General features: G+C 40.3%; 1 protein-coding gene across 1 annotated transcript in view; it reads left to right on the top strand.

Annotated features, from left to right (window-relative positions):
- ITSN1 (intersectin 1) overlaps positions 1–24,374 on the top strand; it is a 2,682,533-nt gene that overhangs the window by 1,549,358 nt on the left and 1,108,801 nt on the right. Inside the window, exon 20 of the mRNA XM_044072770.1 lies at positions 16,141–16,223. Coding sequence (XP_043928705.1) covers positions 16,141–16,223 — 83 coding nt within the window. The remainder of the gene's footprint in view (positions 1–16,140; positions 16,224–24,374) is intronic.

Raw genomic sequence — 24,374 nt, forward strand, 5'->3', positions numbered from 1 at the left:
CAAGTCAGTGATGTCATCAATTAAGCAATGTTGTTAGTAACCATAACAACATATTATTGTAGCCTACTTTTATATAACAAGTTATAACTCATTAACTTATAATACAGGAAACAATAAACAAAACAATGTACAGTCCTATCTCATCTTATGTTTAAAAACACACTTTTATGTGTATACATATTAAAAACTAAACTATACAAATTTAATAACAACATAATCTACTTAAAATACTTAATCAAATTCATACTAAAGTTAAATTCATAAAAATACTTATGAATTCCCTAGTTCTCCATTATGTAAATGTAAGGACTAAAAAATACCTAATCAAACAAACGCTGCATTAACCAACCTTTAATTCCTGGTTAAACTGTCATATGCAAAAACTTTGTATATTTGCATTGTGTTCAATTGCGCTTAATTGATGACATCACTGACTTGATTAGATAAAAGGCATTGGTTTATCATATAATAGCACTAACTCTTTTTGGCCGACTTTTATTGTGTTCCATTCCAGTTCAACAGTTCACGGTTTCAGATCTTTTCGGGATGTAAAATGAATGAAGCTAAAACAAAGGTAATAGTGGTAAATTGTGTACCCACACACATATTGGTTCAGGAATATCCACATTTAGGGGACATGATAAAATGAAGTGTTTAGGAGTATGGATTAAAAATGGTTCTAGTGTGGCAGCTGAGGATACGAGGGAGGAGACTGAACCAAAGATAATACAAAAACTGAAGAAATGGAAGCTTTGTTATATGGATATGGATAAGATGCAAGCATCTTATACATAAGTCCAGCACTTTTTTCTCAACCAGTGGAGACGTTGTGGCTAGCAGTTAGTAGATAGCTGGAGGACTTTATCTGGAAGGGGAAGATGGCAAGAGTCAAGTGGGATAAGCTGCTTCTTACAGCAGAACAGGGCGGATTGGGTTTACCCAATTTGAAAGGGTATTTCAGAGCTATACAGTTAAGACTTCTTTACATAGCACAAGCAGAAAAGTAAATTTCAAAGTGGAAAGGGGAGGATGATGAAACGGGGGGGGGGGGGGCTCAAGAAACAGAGAGACTGGGATTTTGGATGCAGGCCTTAAAGGGGAATAACAGTAATCGTACAGAATATTATATCCATAAAGTAGCAGAAAGTATTTTAAGAACTAAGCCAACATGGGATTGGAGAAAGGAAATTCTGCCGATAGGGATGACTGCAATTAGGGATAGCGACAATAGGCAAGAGGGGGCTGGAATTTATTAGAGAAAATTGGCAAAAGAACTAAGGTATTGGGAGCTAATAACTAGAGATGGAAATATAATAGAATAGGAAGATGCCAATAATTTATTTGGACTGCAGATTAGAGATTGCCTTCCCTGTCACATTGGTAGAGTTTTTGGTAGCATCTAGAACAAAAGCTGGCATTAAAAAAGGAGTAATTAGTAGAGCATATAAAATATTGCATGATAACTACAAGAATCAACCAGAGGAGGTTAGAAAGGATTGTGAAGAGATTGGAAAAGCAATTCACAAAGAAACAATGGGTGGATTTATGTGCGTCTCCCAAGTATGCAACAAGGTCAAGAAGATTTAGGATTTTTTGCCTGGAATTTTTTGCATAGCTATTTCTATACCCCAAGTAGATTCCAGAGAATTTTTCCTGAGTCAGACTGCAAATGTTGGAGGTGTGATGGGGAACAAAGAGGTAATTGGGAACATATTTTCTGGGAGTGAGGTGAATTTGGGGAATTTTAAAGATTTCCTGTGGGATGCATTGTCAGAGATGCTGGGTGGGCAGATTGGTCTGATGAGGGGAGATGATTTTTCTGAGCTATGCTATAGAATTGGAGTTTTCTGGGCATGGTAAGGCCTTGCTGTGTCTAATAATGATGGCTGCCAAAAAAGCACTTACTAGAATATGGAAATCAAAATCTTAACCAACTGTAATACAAGTTAGGGAATATAGCAACAGAGATAAAACAACTGGAGTTGAGGTCTTTGGAAAAGGGTAGGAGCAAACTACACAGTAAAAATGGGAATTGTGGGTAAAATATATACAAGGAAGCAATGAGGGGAATGGGGTTTAAAAGGCACTGGGAATGAACTATGTAATGTTTGAAAAAGATTGGGTAGGTTATAAGTGATATATAATGTTTAAAACTGGGAGTGTGACAGTATGGCTTGTGATGTAAAAATGCTTGCAACTAGGAGTGTGTCGGTGAGGTTTCTTTTCGTTTATATAAATGTATGATTGCATATGTAGTGAGTGATGATTTAATAAAGATGATGTCCTTCAAGAATGCAACTGCAGTCATAACATGTGGGTTGTCCTGCCTCAGGCAGCCCTCGGTCGGCCGGATTCCAAAGTCTGGGTCCGACGTCGGCTGATGTCACATTTCTCTCTGACGTCAGAGCGGCTGGAGTACATAAGCATCAGCCGACGCCATTTTCTTCAGTCTTTCTTGCCGCGCGGTGCCCGAAGCAGATGCAGTTCGCAAGTGCCGGTCGGTCAGCTCCTGTATTCTACGATACTGAAGTCATCAAAAAAGCTAAGTACCCCGTTGGGGACCTTTTCTTGCCTCAGCCGATGTCAGAAATTACTGAAAAAGTTAACAATTGTCTTTTTTGTGGTAAACAAATACCTCATAAGGATTTCCACTCTTACTGCCTCCCTTGCCTGGGCCCAGACCACGACGTCTCGGCCTGTGTAGCCTGTGCTCGCTTCAACAAGCGCACTCTCAGGTGCCGGGCGGAGTTCGCTGAAGATTTTTTCGGCGATAAATTTGCCTACACCATGCCGTCGGATCTTCCGACATCGCAAACTCCCAAAAAGCGAAAAGACTGGGACCGACATCCTCGGCCCGCGTCTACCACCGACTCCACGCCAAAACCTAGCGCGAGTGCTCCGGTTCCCTCGGAGACGGTCTCTCCACCGCTCCGAACCGAAAACACTGCATTACCGACGACTCCGATTCCAGACATTACTCCGACGCCAGTTATAGACTTTCCTCCGGATACCGAAACCGAGGAAATGCCCGAGACCATTGCTGTAGACAAGGTCACTCCTGCACGTGGAGCTGCCAGGCCTCCTATGGCCATGTCTATTAAGGCCTACACTAGGGCTAAGGCAGCCAGCAAAACAAAGCATATTACTTCTAAATCCTTACCTCAGCCGACTCTGGAGACACAAATTATGTCCATGGCTGCTGATTTAATTTCCATGATTAGAGGTTCACAGGCCCATCCTGAGAGAGCATCCCAGCCTCCTCCTGATAAAGGCCCGGGTTGAACCCTCTGACCCTACTCCTTCAGATGAAGACTCTGAGGGCTCTGTCCACTCTGATAGCCAGGAAGAGCTCTTCCAGACCTATGAGGACTCGGATGCAGAAGATTCCATCCCTTCGCCTCCCTCCTGAGGATATTTCTTTGGGGAAGTTCTGCACACCATGAGGGAACATTTCAAGTGGCAGGGTCAGGAATATTCTGATTCTAGGAAACGCCTTAGGACTTTCCTTAAGAAGCCTCAGCACAGGCCCTTAGCTATTCCTCCTGTACTTGATGTTCTGGATGATTTGTATTCTGACTCTAGTGCTACCCCTGATTCTCTTCCTCCTGCTCCAGCCAAGCCAGACAGGTATTACAGGGTCCCAGAAACTCATTCCCATCTATTCAGGGCCCATACTGCTGATTTGGAAACTATTTCCCAGGGGCCTAAAGGAGTTTCAGCCTCCACCTCAAAAAATCCTTTGCCCTCCAACAGGGAAGCAAGGTCATTAGAGAGATGGGGCAAAAAGGTTTACACATCCACTACCTTATCTATGAGAGCTTTAAATTGTCTTTTTCCTATGTTACAATATCAGGACTATCTCTTAGAAGATTTACAAAAAACATTAGCTTCTCCTGATCCTTTAGACAGGAAGACTTTGCAGGAAGCTGTACATAACACTCAGCAAGTAAGCAATCACTTCCTGCAGTGTGGATATGATGCACTGGAAGCTTCATGTAGGGCAGCTATGACAGGGGCAGTGATTCGTAGACATGCTTGGTTAAAAGATCAACCTCTGCCAGATCATGTAAAAGCAAAACTTCTGGATGCACCTTTGGAAAAAAATAAGCTTTTTGGTGCAAATGCTAAGGATGTGTTAAAGACCATCGAAGAAAAAGCAAAATCAGTTCAGACTGTGAAAGATTTCCTCCAGGTTCAACCCCCAGATTCAGTAGGAATTGGCCTTCAAAAACTGGTCCTTTCCTAATCCAGAAAAGTTTCAAAGGGGTAAGAACAGACGTGGCCGAGGAAGAGGCCAATACAGAGGCCCTTACAGGGGACGACAATGGCAGCCAGGAAACCAAAGAAGTGACGCAGGGGTTTCACCTGCCCAACAACCACAAACTCAATGACTTTCCTCTACTACCGCCTACCAGGGAACAACTAGAAGCTCCCTTGGGCAGGAAATTATCTCTGTTTGCAGAAAACTGGCACAGACTGACAAAGGACAAATGGATTTTGGACATTATAGACCGAGGGTACAGGTTTCATTTTCATACCTTACCAAGAAAACAAGGCATGCCAAATCTACCACAAAATCAAAGGGCAGAGGCTATCAAGCAAATCACTCTGCTGACTCGAATGAAAGCAATAGAAAGAGTTCCACAACAAGAACAAGAACAGGGTTTTACTCAAGACTGTTCCTTGTTCCAAGAAAAGAATCTCAGTGGAGACCAATACTGGACTTGTCCGCATTAAACACCTTTCTCATAGTACCAAAGTTCAAAATGCTGACTCTACAGCAACTCCTTCCCATGCTGGGCAAGGAGTCGTGGCTGATTACTCTGGACCTCAAGGAGGCATACCTGCATGTCCCTATCAGACACAGCTGCAGAAGATACCTCAGATTTCTTGCAGGGCCAGAGCATTATCAATTCTCAGCATTGCCATTTGGCTTATCTACTGCCCAGAGTATTTACAAAATGCCTGGCTTCAGTAATTGCTCATTGCAGGCTCCAGGGTATACAAATTTACCCGACCTGGACGACTGCCTCATACAAGCGGACGACAAATTGATGTTGACAAAAAACCTGGATTATGTCATACGATTACGTCAAGCTCTGGGATACACAGTCAACTTCCAAAAGTCAAGACTGCAGCCATCCCAGCAAATAATCTTCTTAGGAGCCAAACTAGACACAGCCTCTCAGATGGCTTACCTGACAGAAGACAAGCAAGAGAAGTTAACTCATTACTTCAAAGGTTTAGCAAAACTCACCCAGATGACTGCAAGGAGATTCCTACAGGCCCTGGGTTACATGGCATCCTGCATTCTACTGGTTCCATTAGCAAAACTACACATGAGAAAGCTTCAATGGTACCTAAAAAGCATTTGGTCTCAACACAGCAACAACTTGGAGACAATCATACCACTCATTCCATGCCTACAAAAGGAATTCCTATGGTGGGCCACGGTGAGCCAGGAAAACACAGGTGTGTCATTCAAAAAACCACAGATAACACAGATCATGACTACAGATGCCTCAGACCTTGGCTGGGGGGCACACATTGAAGGCAGGTGTATACAAGGACAATGGTCTCCAAAGGAAACACATCTGCATATAAACCAAAAGGAAATGCTGGCAGTAATGCATGCCATCGAGGCTTTTCAACACCAACTCCAGCAAGGCCATTTAATGATACGGACAGACAACACCACTGTGATGTGGTACATAAACAAGCAGGGGGACACCCACTCTTACCCCCTTTGCAGACTGACAATGCAGCTTTGGGAGAAATCACTGAGCCTAAACATCCAGTTACAATCCCAGTTTGTTCCAGGAAAAGACAATGTGTTGGCGGACAGCCTAAGCAGGAATTTCACAGATCCACACGATTGGAGGTTACATCCGAAAGCCTTCAGACAACTCACTTCGACATGGGGCAAGCCAGAAGTGGACCTATTTGCCTCTCACCTCAACCATCTTCTACCAAAATTTTGCACAAGGACATACCATCCAAAAGCTTGGAAAATAGATGCCCTCTCATTCAACTGGAACTCCCTAGCAATCTATGCATTCCCACCTCTGCCACTGATGACCTCAGTATTACTAAAGATCAAAGCAGAGAAGCCCAAGGGAATCATAATAGCTCTGGATTGGCCAAGACAACACTGGTACCCACTACTACGGAGCATATGTCACACCAGGAGGTGGGCCCTCCCTCAGTGGCCTCTACGTTTGACTCAACACAATTTCGAAACACTGCATCCAAACCTTCAGCCACTGCAGCTAACAGCCTGGGAGATCCCATAAATAACTTCAGCTCATCTCTCTCCAAGGAAGTTCAGCGGATACTAACAGAGGCTCGAAGACCATCCACCAGAAAGGTTTACTTAGCAAAGTGGAAAAGATTCAGTAATTGGAATACCAGCAAGGGACATGATGCATCATTGCTGAACATCCCACTTATCTTGGAATATTTGGCAGATATGTTAAAGAACGGCCTCTCATATTCTTCCATAAAGATACATGCATCTGCTATTTCAGCTAGATACAACACTGATCCTCCTGTTTTCTCTCACCCCTTACTAAGACAATTCCTCAGGGGAATCAAGAGCATTAAGCCACCAAGAAAGGCCCCAGTGCCAGCCTGGGACCTCAATTTTGTCTTAGAAAACTGACTCTACCTCCTTTTGAGCCAGCAGCTTCAGTTGACTTGCAATTTCTCTCATGGAAGACAGCTTTCCTGTTGGCAATTACCTTAGCAAGAAGGGTTTCGGAGCTACAGGCCCTAATGGCAATACCACCCTTTATTATTTTCCACAGAGACAGGGTTTCATTAAGGACCAACCCTACTTTTATGCCAAAGGTGGTATCTAGGGTTTCTCTAAATCAAGCCATTCATCTGCCTGCTTTCTTCCCCAATCCTGAGAATAAGGGGGAAAGACTTTTGCATACCTTGGACATTCACAGGCAACTTCGATACTACCTGGACAGAACCAAGGCCAGTAGGAAGTCTGAACAACTTTTTGTAGCTTAGGGCGCTGCAGTCCAAGGAAAAGCAATTTCAAAACAGACTATTTCTAAATGGATTGGACATTGCATCAGATTCTGTTATTCCTTTCATGGAAAGACTGTTCCAGCCAATGTCAGACCACATTCCACCAGAGCTACAGCCACCTCTACAGCATTTTTAAGAGGGGTGCCTACCAAGGACATTCTAGAAGCTGCTACATGGAGCTCCGTGCATACATTCTCCAAACACTACAATCTCCCTCTATATTCCAGATCCAGAGCAGGCTTTGCTTCGCAGTCCTGCAGGGTTTGATTGCCACACCATCTCTTTCCTAGTACATACCTCCTGCCCCAGCTAAGCTATGGTATTCTACCCACATGTTATGACTGCAGTTGCATTCTTGAAGGACATAGTACAGTTTTGTACCTACCATAAATGTAGATGTCCGATAGACATGCAACTGCAGTCGGATTTTCCCTCCCTCCATACCCCTCTATGCCTAGGGTCCACTCCTATCCCTGTTACTCTTAGCTGGGGATATCTGTTATGGTGTATTTGTTTTATTGCTCATTTATTTGTTTGGAATCCTGTTTTTGTCTTCCAATTTGATTACAGCCTTCCTTGGAGGGCACCTGGCATCTGGCATCTGGGGCAAGAAACACTGAAGAAAATTGTGTCGGCTGATGCTTATGTACTCCAGCCGCTCTGACGTCGGAGAGAAATGCGACATCAGCCGACGTCGGACCCAGACTTTGGAATCCGGCCGACCGAGGGCTGCCTGAGGCAGGACAACCCACATGTTATGACTGCAGTTGCATGTCTATCTGACATCTACATTTATGGTAGGTACAAAACTGTACTTTTCTTGTTTTAAAAAAGGCAGGAGTTGAATAATTTATGTAATGTTGCTTAGGTTGTATGATATATGGCAATGTATGTAAAGTGAAATGTTTGGTATTTTAATTAGTGTGATTACATTTATATGAATGTAAATTGCCCATGTCACAAATAATTCAGTAAATGTGTCTGGGGAAAAAAAGCTAGACAGAAGCAAATTAGTTACTATAATGTGATCTTGGGTTGCTGGGGTGGAGTGTAAAAGTGATCGTATTATATATAAAGTTATGATAATTTCCATGTCTTTACAGGGGTGGATGTTTATAATTATGTCCATGATTTAAGCTATAGACTCTCTTTAAGCAAATAGGATTAGAAATTAAGACAAAGTGAAGAAAGACATGGAAAATGGTAAGTTTCTTGGCATTTTCAAAGCTATTAGCTATTTTTTGCCATTAGGAAATGATATCAGGTGACAAAGATTGATCCTGCTTTTGCAAAGTTGCTAGCTGTTATTTTTCCTCATTCCTAACTGCTTTCGCTTGGAGACAGGTTGTCTGCAGGTGCAAGCAATTAATCTTGAGAACACTGAACACTTTTTGCCTACACAATTATAAGAGGTATAGTGTAATTAACATTTTTATAGGTGCAGTGCCAAAGCAGTTCAGTGAAAACTAGTTTGAAATTGTTGAAAGTGAAGAAGATATACAAATAGATGTCTCCCTAGCAGTGTTAATAATTGAAATAATTTAATATTAACTGCACAGTTTAGTTATTTAAAGGTAGCCAGTGCAGTTTTTCTTAGAGCTAAAAAGGAAGTGTACTGAAGTCGTGCAAGCTGTTTTTTCCATACCTGGGAGGAGAGTAGAGGTAAAAAAAGGCGATAGCAATCAGTCTAAGTGGGAACTTAGGCTCTAGCATGCACTTTTAACATGGGTGATCTTAATTTTAGATTGAATAAAACCTCTGGGTGCAGCCATTGGCTTGGATCATCTGCTACTGTATTTAGGGGTAAGCATTGCATTGTTTGTTGAGAGTACATAGTTTTTTTTTGTTTTTTTTTTCTGAATTAAAGGGGAGATGAGGGTTCTAAGAGAAATGTATTTTTTTGTTTTTGTTAAAGCAAAAAGTCGTGAAAAAAGTGATATACTTTCAGATGAAAACATAAAGAACCTCATAAGAGTTGTGTGCACATAAACTAAAGCTTATTTATATAATTTGAAAAGAACTGTTATGTATAATAGGTGAGAGTAATAGTTTGTCATAATGGTTACTATGTCCATATTGGCATAGAATGTAAATGAAATGTAGGGTCAAACCTTTCAACCAGGGAACATCAAAAATCTGGACAAAGGTCCATAAAAAGTAGGTACAGCTGGCCAAAAATCTAGATGCTTGTTAACATAAAATTTGCTTACATAATATGTAACCCCCCACCTACCCAGTGGAATTGTGAAATGTCAACATTCAAACGCAAATTGAAGAACTGACAAAATAAATACAAAATATAACCAGTAAAAGTGTTTTCTTTATATTAGCATTTTAGCTTGTATGCTGCTTTGAACTTGTGTAAAACTAAAATGCAGTTTTCTTTTTAAAAAGTTAAATTAACTGCTACACTCACATAAAATTAAAATAAATAAAATTTGTGTAAAAAATTAATTCTAACTACTACTAAACTTCTACAAAAGTTAAATACAGATTAAATAAGGGCTAATTACTAAACTGGTATAAAATAAAACTAAAATAAATGCAAATCAAATTTTTTGTAAGAAATCGCATCAAATAAGCTCTATCCCCGAGTATCTGTTATAGTATAAAGCTGAAAAACAATTTCTTTTATAAAAACATCATCAATAAGTTTTGCCTACTAATAATTACTAAGCTAATATTAATATTAACATCGCCTAAGTTTTAACTGCTAAAGTAATTAACCACAGATTAAACTAATACCAAAGTAAAGTCAGTCACATTTCAGAGAAGAATTACTTCCTCTTCACCTTCCCAGTATAAACATCAGAGATGAGGAAGGAAAGGGCATTTACCGAAACCCACTTTTCATAGAATTAAACACACAATTTTGAAAAGATAATATTCTTTCTCTCAAAAACAGAGGACAACTTTGTGAACCATGAATGCTAGGTCTGTTCTGCAGTGAAGAAGAGTTAAAAGCCTACAAGACAGGTATGTATGGGAATGACAATCCATTTGAGGGTAGATCCCACAGGAAAACTGTGGTAAAAAGTAAGCAGACCTGATGGGTAGAATAGCATTATCTTCCAATAATAACACTATTCAATAACATCTGAACTGAAATCAAGACTATTCCTTTCACATTTGTTGTTGTACAACTTCTGCCTGCCACTTCCAGCTCAACACTTGTCTGCACATTTTGCCACCACTATCTAACCATCACTGCTCTGATTTCAACACCTCAGGGTGGCAATTTTAGTCCGTGCTTTCAGGTTACTCTCCTTGGGTTTATTTTGACTTATTGTACTTCAAACTTTACTGCAAAAGATGTCTTCTGTATCATCTTCCTGAAAGCAGGTGCTACTTTTCATTCATTCTGTCACTCCAACTACCCTACTGAACTGCCTGTTGTACAGGTTACACAAGAAACATTGTATGAATACTTTAATTTGAATTGCTGAACAAGTTAAAAGCCTCCTGATCTGTGGCAGATCTCTCAGTGAGTACAGTGCACAAAATTAAACAAAAAGCAAAGTGGTATACAAAATGTGTACATAAATGAACTATTTGAACATAAGCAATACCACAGTAAATGAAGTAATGAGTTTAGTGTAGCTTGTGATGTTAGCAGAAGTCAATTAACAGTCTAGCAGAATTCAATAAAGTAATATATAACAGGATAACAGATGTTAATCGTTGGTTAGCTGCATAGTTAACACTTCCATATATTGTCAGGTCCCCAACATTAACTGGATACTTTGGCATGTGTTGCCCAGGTTATCTTGTCAGCCATTTTTATACATTTTTTAGCACACAGCAGGGACGCACTACAATTGATCAAGCAAGTCAGCAAAAGAAACAGTTACTTTTATTCTCAAGTTCAGGTCTGTCACAATAACTTTGTGAAATCTCCATTAGGCATGCTGAAAGCAGATGTCTGCTCTTTACTACTTTGTTGCAATACCATTTCCAAACAAGAAAGTACAACTGTTAGATGGCAACATGGTTTCTCTCCTTACCTCCCTGTTACCATTGGTGTACCCACTCAGTTCTTGGTCCACTTCATTAACATTTTCATTAATGATCTCGATACCTCTTCTAGGCAAGCATTACTGCTGATTATTTGACACTAATGCACGTCATCTTGAAGTCGTGCAAGAAGTTTACTTGTTGAAAACTGGCTTCACAATGCCCAATTATTACTCAATTCCGTAAAACAAAACTACTACTGTTTCTTCCCAAAGCACATCTGAAGGACAAATCCAGTTTCAAAATCTTTTCACTTAACAATACAGGCAGAAATTGTAGCCCTTACAAAACTGCTTGGTGTGATAATTGATGACAACCTTATATTTGAACTTCTCATTAAAAAAAAAACTTGGCATGCTTTATAGACGTAACTTTTGAACTAACTCTGCTAAAACCATCCTAGCACGAACTTGCCTCCTTCCTTCACTCCTATAGTTTGCCCCAATCCTTACCAACTTGCAGGTATCTTTTAAAACTAAACCTGAATTATGCTGCAACAAACGTGCTGCCAATAAACAGTAGTATACACATCACTGTAAGGCCCTTAAAAGTTTGAACTGGCTTGAATTACCCTACTACCTGGACTTCATACAACTGGATACTGCCCACATAATCATTTATAAACTCCATGCCTGTCCTGCACCAAGCTCTGTTCTCCATTCTTATCACCCAAACAGACCCCTTTGTTCTAATGATAAAACAACTTTTCACCATCTATAAACCTCAGAAAACAACTGGAAATAGCCTTTACTGCTACTCTGTTGACAAAAAAAATGGAATTCTCTTCCACATGCCATTAGAACTTTAACTTACCACCCTTTAAGCATCTTCTGAAAGACCACTTATCAAACTTGTGGCCCTGCTTATGCTATACTCCCAGATGAATATCAATCTTGTGTACGTTTCTCCAACCCTATCTGTACAGACTCTCTACCAAACACCCCTTCCTTATCTGCACTTGGCTGTCCTTCCATCTCTACCACTATACATAATCTCTTCCTATCACCTCCTCCTCCCCAATTATATTAATGTATCCTAATCTCAACCCCCATTTATAGTAACAGTTAAACTAAACATGAATCTTGCTTATTACCTCTGTGACTTGCCCAAAGGATGCTCTCCAGAATTGTATATAGTGCTTTACTTTGCTTTTTCTCAGTTTTCTCTTCGTAACATATTTTTGTTATAGATCTGTGCCTTACAATATTTTCTCTCAAAATGTTCTGTCTGTTAAATGGAGCTTTTCTCCCTGAGCCTGCTGAAAATGGGCTGTTGTGAGCCAGTTGGACTTTCCCAGTAAGCAAATGTCAATAAATAAGAAGCTGCATGATGTAGGCAAGACGCAAAATAACATATTAGTCAGGTACAGAAACTGCTATGTAATTTTCACCATTAATTGTGTCATAGATGTCAAAGAACCTGGGACAAATTCAGAAATAATCAGGTGCAAAAAAAAATCTATAGTGCTATTAACATGAGACATTGACATAATAAGATAATGTGAATTAATATACATTTCCTGAAATAAACGGTCTACAGTTCTAATTATTGTAATTTATTAAGCACAATTTGCAGTCTTTTTTCCAAAAGTCAGCAGCTTTAGGAGGGATTAAGAGGAACGGACTTAATTTGATTGAAAATCAGGGACAGTTGAGAGTTATGCACTAGTAGGCCAAGCCAAAGTGCCAGAAGGAATGCTGAAGAGTTGCACTTTAGTACATTTGGGATGACACTCATCTGGGAATTTAGCAGCCTTACTTTTCCATCAAGACACCTACCTCTCAACTGTCCGTGATTTTTTCAAAATCATCTTCATTTAATTATCACTTATACATTTATATAAATAAAAACCACTCAAATTTTAGTTCGGTCTCTTAATCCCTCCTAAAACTGATGACGTTTGGAAAAGAGGTGGTGAATTTCACTTAACGACAATAGAGTTATTGATTTATTTTACTTCAGAAAATGTATATTAATTAACATTATCTTGTTCTGACAACACATCAAGTTAATAGTAGTAATATTTTAAAAGTGTCCCTGTTTGTCCCTGATTATTTATTGTTGTGTCCAGGATTCTCTTGAGAGCAATATTCTTTAAAGATTGTACACGTGTATCTGACAATGTCAAGTATTTAAAACATACCTGCATATCCATCAGTCACTACTCCCTGCACCAAACAATTTAATATCTTGAATACAAGTTTTGATTGTGAGAACTCTATTCAAAACTGCTGAGTAATGAAAGCCTTGTATTTTGTGATTTGTAAAATAGCCTACTAGAAAGCCACTTCTGATCTGGGTGCATTCCATAAACAACCCTATGCTTAAGCAGCTGCACAACTATCTATTGAACAAACACATGCATATCATCAGTTATACTGTGGAAAACTTATTGAAATTACGAGGTCATAAAAAATTAGGTAGTGATTTAGGTTGACCAGTACATATATCAGAGATTCCGAGTTAAGCTTCCCTGCTCTATTACAGATGTCCACTTGGTAAGCTCGATTTTTTTCAATTGTTGGCTCTTCATATTGTGACTATCCTTCTGGGGGGGGGACTTAAAACATTAAACACTGTCCTGCAAAAGACAACTCACATTAACACAACTGCTGAAGGGGGGAATGACTACAAAGTGAAAACCCAGTCCTGTGTACTGTAATATTAGGAGTATAATATGCCCTGCAAATATTACACATTTCTCTAACAGCTTCCCAGTGTAGCAATATGGAAAGGTGATAACCAAAGTACGTCACACTGCTTGAACTATGAAAAATTACCAGCTGCCTTCATTCTACACTCATTGACAAGTAAAGTAACTGTGCCAAAACTAAGGGAAGCAGTCCAAGAGTTAATATTTCCTAGTTAGAAGTTCTTATTCTGTGAAAGTGAAAGCACAATGCAGAGTATGCAACACTTTAAGCACTTGGTTCAACTTCTTTCCGTGACTAGAGCTCTCCTACTGCTATGCTTCTAATAGCTTATCCACTTGGTGCACTATCTTTTACTACAAAGTTGTGAATTCTGCCTCTTCTGCTAATATAATCCCAGAAAAACATGTACCTTTCTAGGTTGCCAAATTCTGACTGTGACTAACCATCATCCATGGTTCTGAGTCTGACAGGCAGTCAGGCACTGCCTCACGAAGATAATGTCATCACGCATGACCCTGCATGTTGATAATGTTGAGGGATACGCTAGTGATGCATGATGATGTCAGCCATAACTTAAAATTGTAAACAAAAGTAAAAAAAAAAAATTGGGACTTGAAGGGGGCCCCTTGGGAATTCATGGCACGCCATTATTTTGCCCTCAAAGCCAGTGAATACAGAGGAGTTCGGTATGGTTGAGAGGTATATGTAGGGTACAAATAGCAGTGTTGCAAGATTCATTTGGGAATTTTACAAATAAAGGGTTTCAGGTTAAACGTTCAGCAGAGTATGGGGGACAAAGGAAAAGGGGGTAATAGTGCTGATTTTTAGAGTACCTGATAGTGATAGAAGAAAGAGAGTGGTGGATTTTTGGAGGTACGAGGCTGCTGACTGTGGAAGAGGATTACAATGGCATGTATTTATATTCCATCAAAGACTGTTATTATAGAGCTTAAGGAAACTTTGGGAAAAATAATCCGCTTTCAGCAGGGAGTATTGCTCATGTGTGGGGACTGGAACTTGATTTGCAATAGTGATAATGTATCAGGGGACCTAGAAGAGAAAAGTTAACAAAATATGGTAGATGTCTGAAAAAATATATGACAATATTTGGTACGCTAGATGGAGAAAGGAGATTTTGCCAGTAGGAATGACTGGAAGTAGAAGTACAGAAAACTGGCAAGAGGGGGTCTGGAATTTGATGGAGAAAATTAGCAAATGAACCAAGCTATTAAGAGCAAATAACTAGAGGGGGAAGGGTAATAAACTGGGATGAGGTCAGGCAGTATTTAGGATTGCTGGTTAGAGACTGCTTTCCTCACCTGGGATTAATATCTGAGTATAGGCAAAGTGAGAAATAGGGGAATGCCAAATGAAAGACCAGCTTTGATAGAGTTTTTGAGTCTAAAACAGAAATTGCTGTTGAAATTCTAATAATTAGTAGGGCTTATAAAATATTCCATGATAACTATATAAATTAGAGGAGGATAGAAAAGATTGGGAAGGGAGACTGGAAGTGCAGTTTTCAAAGGAATAATGGGAGTACATCTGTATGACTCTCAAGTATGTGGCAAAGTCCAGAAGGGTTTGGATTTTTTCTTGAAAGTGTTTGTAAAAGTATTTTTATAATCCTGGTAGACGTCAGAGGATTTTTTCCATAGGCAGACAGCAAATGCTGAGTTTGGGATGGGAAAGCAAGAGGTAACTGGGAGCCTGTTTTTTGAGAAGCATAACAAATTGGCAGATTTTAAAAATTCCCTACAGAGTACTGTTGTCAGAAATGTTGGGGAAGCATGTTTTTGGAAGCTTAGCAAGTTGGCAGATTTTAGAAACTCATTAGAGAAATTTTGGAGGTGCAAATAGTTATAACAAGAAGTGGTTATTTTAAGCTGGTACCTAGGATCTGACTTGCCTAGACATAAGAAGGCCTTACCAATTTTAATTCTGTTGGCTACAAGCAAGTAAGTACTAGAAAATGGAAATCAAAATATAAACCCAACTATAACTTAAGTACTCAATATTGTAACAGAGATGGAGGAAGAACTGGAGGTATGAGATCTTCAGAATAAGGAAGGAACAAATGACATCAAAATAAATGGAATGCTTGGGAACAATACATACCAAATGATGTTCAGGAGGAGGAGTGAGGTTTAAGTGATGGCAGGAATTGAGCAATTTTATGTAGTGCTGGAGTACATGATGATGTGTATACTACCTGAAAAGAATTAGCAATTTTATTATGGGTTTTCTTTTCTGTTAATGGATGTGTTACCCATGTCACTTTTACATTTGTGGTTAAAAAGGCCTTCTCACAGATCAATTGATGTGGTTAAGTATATGTTATATTTATTACCAAACTAAAGTGGAAGAAAAGTGGATGAAAGGTAATTGTTAATATGAATGAATTAAATTAATGTTTTTTTTCCCCCTCAAGTGTTGATTCAGCTTCCTCAGAAAGTCCACCTGTTTTCAAAAGAAATATATCTCCAGGAGCCAAACCTGCGGGTCAGGGAGAAGGTAACATTTTATTTAGTATTTTTAAGAAGTCTATTATCTCATTTTGAGCTTTACATACATTATATGTTGTGGTAATAGTAGTAGATGAGTCCATAATATACACTGAATGAGGCCTTAGTTCCTAAAGCTGCACCACAACAACTATATTTAAGGTTCTTAAGATCCAATTGTGGTGCAGGCCTTTGTAGAATGTGTATTGGCCTTGGGAGACATGCTTCCAAGCATTGGGTCCCTATTGTCTGTATTTTTAACACTGACCTCTGTGCAAAGCAAGACCATAGTCTTGGTGTATTGGAGGTGGTTTTATGGTCCATACCACTCAAGCTTTTGTGAAGAGTCGGAGCGTTCAGACATTGCTTCTGATGTAGAGACAAGACAACAAGGCTTTTCCATCCTGCAGCACAACCCCAAGCCCACCCCTGATGATTTCTCATTCTGAGACACCTTGACATTTATAAGGTCATCTTTGGACTGGTCTCCAACTTCCATTCCCCGAGAATTGCCTGTGTGTACATCTGGGAAGGAGGAGGAATTTTGGGTTCTTTCTACATTGGCGATCAAATATAACATTTTAGCAGCCTGTAAGTAACCTTGTTCTGCTGTATAGATGTTAGAATGGCTGACACCATTTACTGATCATCAGCTGGAGTGTGTTTCTGGCTAGGCATCCTTGAATTAACTGCTATATGATCTTGTTGGTACAGCATAAGACCTAAAACCACAGAATTTTCCAACTTTCTGCTAAGCAGAGACTAAAGCACTTTTCAGATTTTGCTAGAAGGTGTGATTATTTGCCATGCTGGGATTCTGAGACCTCAGTTTTTTTGTCTCACTTGTTTATTATTTAAAACTGCTTTGGGATATTCAAGATATTCTTCAACCTTTTCATGATTTTGAAAGGCTAATGATTTATATTCTGTTCTGGACCTTGGCACCCTTCATTACAGTTACCACATGTTTATTTGCAGATTGTTATTCTTTAGGGTTTTATACTCCTTCTGCCACAGTGTGCCTAAATGTTGCCATTGGACATGCTGAATACTTTTTGGCAAATTGTGTCCATACAGGCCATCACTTATAATACAAAAATGTTGTCATTTTGGCTTTCTTCTGCACCCCAGATTTACTAAGGCTTCAGCAGTAGTAATGCCCTGCAGAAGAGCCCCCATGTGGTGTTCTAGCTGGATGTGCGTTTCCTGGCGGTCTCATCCAAGGACTCATGTAACTAGGAATGTGACAGTTGTTTGAATGAAATAAGGTTTAGTGCCAGTAAAGGAAAACAGTAATACTGAAAATCACTTTCAGCCAAGTCCCTTTGCCCATATTCCCAGTATTGTACAACTATGGAGTTAGTATGTACAGGTTAGGGGTTGTAAGGAAGCAGCCGTTACAGAAAAGGATAACTGCTTGAAATTATTAACAGTCACCAAATCTGCATTTGCCGAGTCGTTATGAATACCTTTCAACATCTCTTTGATGGGCAGTCCCATAGTTGCTGTCTCACAGGACTGTATTAATTGGTTCACATCTTAGAATAAGTGAATAAGCTAGCAGAGTGTCGGTGGTGCTTTTCCTGTTCTGTTTTGAATTACAGATGCAAAAGGTGATGTCCATTCTAGGTCCTCTGGAAATGGGACACATCAGAGAGAATACTGTTTGCTACTCAGGAGAATTCATTCTGCTTAGTGCAGTAAGGTAAGGATGATATTGGAGTGGATGTGTTTCCCATCCCAAATTCCTGTATACTTGTCATTCCTGCTGATTCTGCACCTTATTGTAAGTTCAGAGAAGAAAAAAATAACTTAAGTCTCTTGGTGTGCGTTTTCAGCCTCTGCAGTCTATAGGAGTACTGGAAACTTTCTAAGTTCTAGCTCTGGATATCCCACACAATTTGAGTGATAACTGGCTGTACACCGTGGCCTTTCCCTGATGTCTATCTTTAGATCCTGGCAGACGTTTTGGCCCTTGTTTTAGAAATTAGAAAATGATTGAGGTTGCCAAGAAGTTTTCCAGATGGCATGCTTGTTCGTCTGTGTGAAAACTTTTCTCCCCTGTGCTCCTTACCTATCTCTACACTTGTATACCATGGTTATCAGTTATTCTGCAGCCATGGCAAATGTCAATTTTTGTTCCTCGTGGCTTTGTGGAAGGCATAGTTGAGACTCAGCACAAACTTAAGCAGTTTGTAACAGGATTGCTATATTTGTGTTTCTAGCTATTAGTATGAACTTGCATTTCTTCCCAAAAGTGTTTTGTGAACTAAGTCTAATCCTTTCTGTTCACTTCCTGTTCTCTTTGTTGAGGCAGAAAACCGGGCAGAGATAGAAGAGAGTCTTTCACACATTGGATATGCAGTGCAGTTGAAGTTTTACATGAAGTTGTTGCTTGAATTTACAAAATCTGAACAGTTTTGTCTCCTCGTCTTTTAAAAGGGTAGAGCTTTAAACTTGCAAATACTCCTTTTCCAGCTGGCTTTTTGACTGCATGAAAATTTACCTCAGGTGGCTCTCTGCCTGGTAAAAAAAAAAAATATATATATATATATATATATATATATATATATATCTCCTGTTTTTAATGCTTGCTTCATGAATTGTTCTGTTGCATATCTTTTGTTATCCAGCGACTTGATCTTATACACATGCCTTGGCAGGCTACAAGTCCATGAGTTGGCCTTCCTTTGGTATACCTGCACTTGAGGATCTAGCCTACAAAGCCTTATTCCTTAGTTATTCTTCCAGCTCCTTCCACCCCGATGACTTGGATTCATGCCAGTCAGACCTGTCAAAGTTGTGGCCACCATGTTTTATAGGGTCTATATCAGAACACCGAAAGTTCACAATTTCGAATGTTCTTGCATCTACCCCTAATCAGCGAACGCTGACAACATCGACCATTCAGAACAGCAAATTTTTTTCCTAGGGAAAAAAATTAGCTGTTCCTAAACACATACACAACACAAGCACACCAAACAAACAGCAATCCACACACATACACCCAAAATCTTACAGCTAACCCTACACTAAACTGTACAAACACCACTAACTATCCAAGTACCTTAAACCAAACCCTAACCCTAAGGTCCGTCACTATCGCACACTCACCTCACCTGCACCTTAACTCACCTAACCCGCCCTAACCCTCATGTCCACACAATCGCACACATACATCCCTCACGCCCTAACCCTAACTCAGATAACCCACGCCCAATCGCACACTTGCCTGAACCCAACCCGTAACTTTCCACCACAGCAGTGAAAATAACGAAACGACAGAAATGGACAACCAAATTCTTTCCCTAGGAAAAAATGTGGTTATCTGTCATTTCACTATTTTCAGCATTCGCTGACTAGGGGTCAATGTAAGAACATTTGAAAGAGTGAACTTTCAGTGTTCTGATATAGATCCGTTTTATATCTGTCAGGTATGTTAACTTTTTTTCTTTATTTGTCAAATAGGGGAATCGTCCTTGATGACTTACTTATACCCTTACCCTTTCTCTCTTTGCTTGAACATCTCCTGCATCCAACCTTGGTTGTTGGAGTTTCATTTAAGTCGTATAGCATATCCTTTAGCAATATAGGTGTCAAATTTTCATTACCTTTTCTTGAGCTCCTTGCAATGTGCTCACTAGTGGTAGGAAGTGAACTGGTGGCCACAGGGTTTAGGTATTCTTCTGTAGTTTCTGCTTGGTGTCACCGCATGCACTGGCAGCCGGCTCATGCACCTCCAGTACCAAATCTTATGTAAATAATGAATAATGAATCTCTTTTAGGAGGAACACATAATACCAGCCATTCAGTTTAAATGCACTTTATCTGAATACTGCACAAGTGTGCAAACATAATGTGCACTGCAGTCTGGCTCACGTGTGTGGAAACCCAGTGCTTCCACAGCATTCTAATAGCAGTCTCTTTGTATTACATGATCCTACTTCCTGTTAAAAAAAAATATATATATTGAGTTCGTTAGGACCGTTGTTGTGCCTTTCGGCTTTTCCCAGTTAGGGGTCGCCACAGCGGAACTCCGGTCCGCTAATGATTGGCAGTTGATTTTTACGTGCCGAGTTGCCAGCCCTGACGCACAACCTTCAACGAAGGTACGCCCATTCGCACATGTCTCCACCCCGGAGACGCTCTAGCTGAGAATCGAACAGGACAGCATCTTACTGTGCGACGACAATGCTACCGCAGCACCACCACCGCGATGAATTTGTTAGGACCGTAAGGAAGGTATTTTTAAATCCTTTGATTTATGGAGGAAAAAATATTCACTGGATTACGAGTCCTTACTAAAAACAAAAACACCACAGCAACAAGTCAGTTGCAGGTGTGATTTTCTAATGGTCTGTGAATGTCTCAGCTTTGACTTCTGTTTAAATGTCTGTGAAACTTCAGGTTCACTATTTGGCAGTGTGGAATCTTGTGAAACATCAACATCATTGTGTTTACTGCTTAAAGGTTCACCAGCAGAATCTTTTTTTCTCTGTGTATGGACTCGCATCCTTAACTGATTTCTCCACTCAATGTGTTTTACAGTTGATTACTGTACCTTCTGTAAGTGGTACTTTTGTCTCTTCCTTTATTTAGGAATGAGACTGGACTTGCCTGCTAAATAATTACACATTGAAATCTACTTTGAACCTCTGCAGTTGTATCTCAAATGAATATAGAATCTGATCTTGAAAGGATCTCTCCCATCCATGCTTATTATGACATTTCTAAAAATTCTGGTTTTGGGTTAGAGCAATACCAAAATTTGGTTTGATCATGTCAAGCCTTAATCTGGTAATGCTTTTTTCAGCAATAACTCACCAAATGATTAACCATGTGTATGGTTTGCTTAGGTCCTGTAATGCAACAGGAACAATGAATAATCTTCTACATTCATTGCTGTCTTTTAATTTCTTTAACAGCTTTGAAATTTTTTTTTCTGCTAAATCATTAGTTGCAAGATACCCTAGCATTAGCATTTGTTTAGTGAAACAGCATTCCTTCGACATGAATAGTGTACTGCACTATGTGTATATCTTATAATTCCTTAAAAACTATGACAAGAGGTGCAGAACTGCTGTGCATTTGATTCCCTAATACTGTGGAAAATAATGTAGCTGGCAGAACAGTTGACTTGGTGGCCAAAATTACAAAAGACTGAGTATGTGTAAAGGATAGGTACCCTTGTGAAATGAAACAGACAGTACATAGACAAATACAATTATGTACACTGAAATTTCCAGGAAGTTGTTAGAAAAATCCTGCATATTGATTTTGCAGGTCCATTTATGACTGTGGCATTACAAGCAGATTCTGAACAGGAGCGTGAACAAATGAAAGAGGGGGATGGAATGCAAAACTGAAAGCATACAGGATGAAACTGAGTACAGACAAGACTGTTGTCATGGCAGCAAAAGGAGGAAATAGAAGCTGAAAATTGTGATAAAAAGAAAAAAAATGGAACAGTTCAACAGCTTCATGTATATGGGAGTGGTTGATGAAGTCTGAATGAGGAGGTCAAAGCTAGAATTATCAGTACTGCAGCCATTTGGCATAGTATGTCAGGGGTAGTCTACAAAAGAAGAATGACAAAGCAGCTGCAAAGCCATGTGTAAAAAACAGTGATTTGATCAGTACTTCTGTATGGTACAGATACCTAACCAGTGAAGACAGAGTAGTTGAGGAATCTAGAAGTGATAGAGATGGTGTCAGAGATGGGTGGTAGGAAGCACACTGTCAGATAAAGAAATTACAATGTCAGAGCAAAAGGTCAAAGAGAGATTGTGGTGCTTTGGACACATGTTCAGGAAAGATGATGATGATGATTTGGTGAAGAAAATTTGGAAGATGTAGGAAGAAGGCTAGAGGAAATGAGAACACCCTGCCAAAAAATGTATTGCATAAAAGACTTGCAACAGTCAGCCATGGAAAAAAATCGCTGTTCTAACACTTCGACATTGTAAACTTTTGCTTACATAGGGTCGATGAATCACTGTTCGCTTTTTTAAGCATTCAGTGATTTAATATAGACCCACTAAGATAGTAAGAAAATCATTCTATGTTGCCAAGCTTATAGGTAAGGGTATAGTGTCCAGGGCCAAGGAAGTTACAGTACCACTTTTACTTGACCATTCTCAGACCTGTCATGGAGTACACTGACATTTTGACATATACCTAACCAAACACTTAGAACAGTTGGAACACCCACAAAGGTTTCTCACTAGGAGAGTTCAGGGTATGAATACCCTGTCGTACACTGATCACATAAAGACTCTGTTTCTGTATTCATTCTCAGCAGGCTGCTGAGAGAGCATCTTTGCCTTGCGTACAGGGCTTTGGAAGACCCATCCCTGATGGGTCTGTTGCAAGTGTGTGCAAAACAAACAGCACCAGAAACACTAGATCCAGGGATCTGAACTTCATCTGTGACATAAAACCTACTGGAGAGACAGATGTGTCCCAAAGGATCCCTGCAGTATGGAATAGACTCCCCATCTATGTGAAACAAAGTTCAGCCCGGACCCTAAGCAAATGAAACTTTGACAGCTGGATGAAAAGTTGTAAATTTACCAATGCTCTGACTCCAGTGTCCTTGTGGACAGAGGCAGTCAATAATAAAGTAATGTTATGTTGTCCTATCTCGCCTTCATTCTTGATGGTTGGGTTCAGAACCGAGCATGAGTTCCGACTCGGTCGCATACTAAAGCTCGAGAGCTTTCACTGGCTCGAGGCTACATCCTATCCCAGGATGCCTAGTGACTGTTCCCCAGATCTCATTTGCCACGTACAGCTTTGGGATTGCTTTTTCACTGGCTCAGGCTCAGTGAATTTTTTCTTAAACTTTTGTGTGGTTTGTTCAGTAGTTAAGTAGTAGAAGTAGTTTCCTTTAGATAGCTGTATCTTTGAGTGCTTCTTTGCCCTTTTTGAGGTTGGTTTTCGCTGTTGGCTGCTGATTTTGTTTGAGCCATCATTTTCTTAGGCCTGCTTTCTATCGGCTGCTCCTTTCCATGAATCCGTTTAAGTTTTTAAGTTAGTGGAGCTTTGGTGCAGGTGAGTTTGGCACCCACATCAGCCTCAAAGCCATCCTCCTTGGTGCGGGGGAGGTCTCCCGGCTCCTTTGAGCCGGAGGCTGTCTTGGCCCAGGATTATGGTGCCTTCGAGGTGATGGGGAGTGTGCTTTCCTCCAAAACTGCTTCACCCTTGGCTCCGGCTATTCTTCCCCCAAAAGGGCCAGTGTTAACCGCTACACCATCCCTCCAGCCCCAACGTAGAGAACCAGTGCCCCGGGACGCCCTAATGGGTGAGACCATCTCTTCTGAAACCTCCCCGGAGCATCCCTCTGAGGTGGTCCCTTGGAAGAGAACCTGTAAGAGGAAACACACAGACTCCCCTGAGTCTTGTCACATCAAATGCTGACTTAGAGGATTCAGAAGGGTCCCCATGGTCACCCTCTGAGGATGTCTCCTTTTTAGACATCCTAGAGATCCTGAAACAGAGACGTGGCTGGAAGACCCTCTCCCCTTCTAAAGATGAGTTGGTATACCTGGAGGCATTTTGTTCTTGACCCTCCACCTCTTGCGTGTCTCTGCCTTTCGACCAGTTCCTGGGTGTAGTCGGTCAAAAGGCACGGGGCTCTCCAGAGTCGGTGGAATGAGTTCTGAGGATGCCCAACAAATTTATTACAGCCCCGGAGGACAAACAGTTTCTAATTAAAGGTGTCCCAGTAGATGCTATGGTGGTGGCGGCGGCGGCCACCAAGAAGGAACTAGCAAAAACATCTTCATCTGTCCACCCACTGAATAAGGAGTCTCGAACGATGGACAGATATGGGAAGCGTATGTTCTCTTCAGTGGCCTTTACCTTTAGGTTGCTGAATTATTTATCCCACTTTACTCATCTTCAGAGAGATCTACTCAAGGAGGTAGGAGATACCCTCCAAGGTGCTACAGCTGCGGGAGGTACCTGACGAGATAAGTTCTCAGCTTGCAACCTTAACCTCTATAACAAACACTTTCATGTGCCTCATTTCTTATGCGACCGATGGAGTGAGCAGGGCAGCAGGCACAGGAATAGCTCTGAGGAGACTTTCCTGGATGCGTCTTTGTGAGTTTTTTGAACCCTTGAAGTCTTCCTTTATTGATGCCCCTTTTGATGGCTT

This window comes from Protopterus annectens, chromosome 5.part1, assembly GCF_019279795.1.
Source record: "Protopterus annectens isolate FY-2018-M chromosome 5.part1, PAN1.0, whole genome shotgun sequence".
NCBI lineage: Eukaryota > Metazoa > Chordata > Ceratodontiformes > Protopteridae > Protopterus > Protopterus annectens.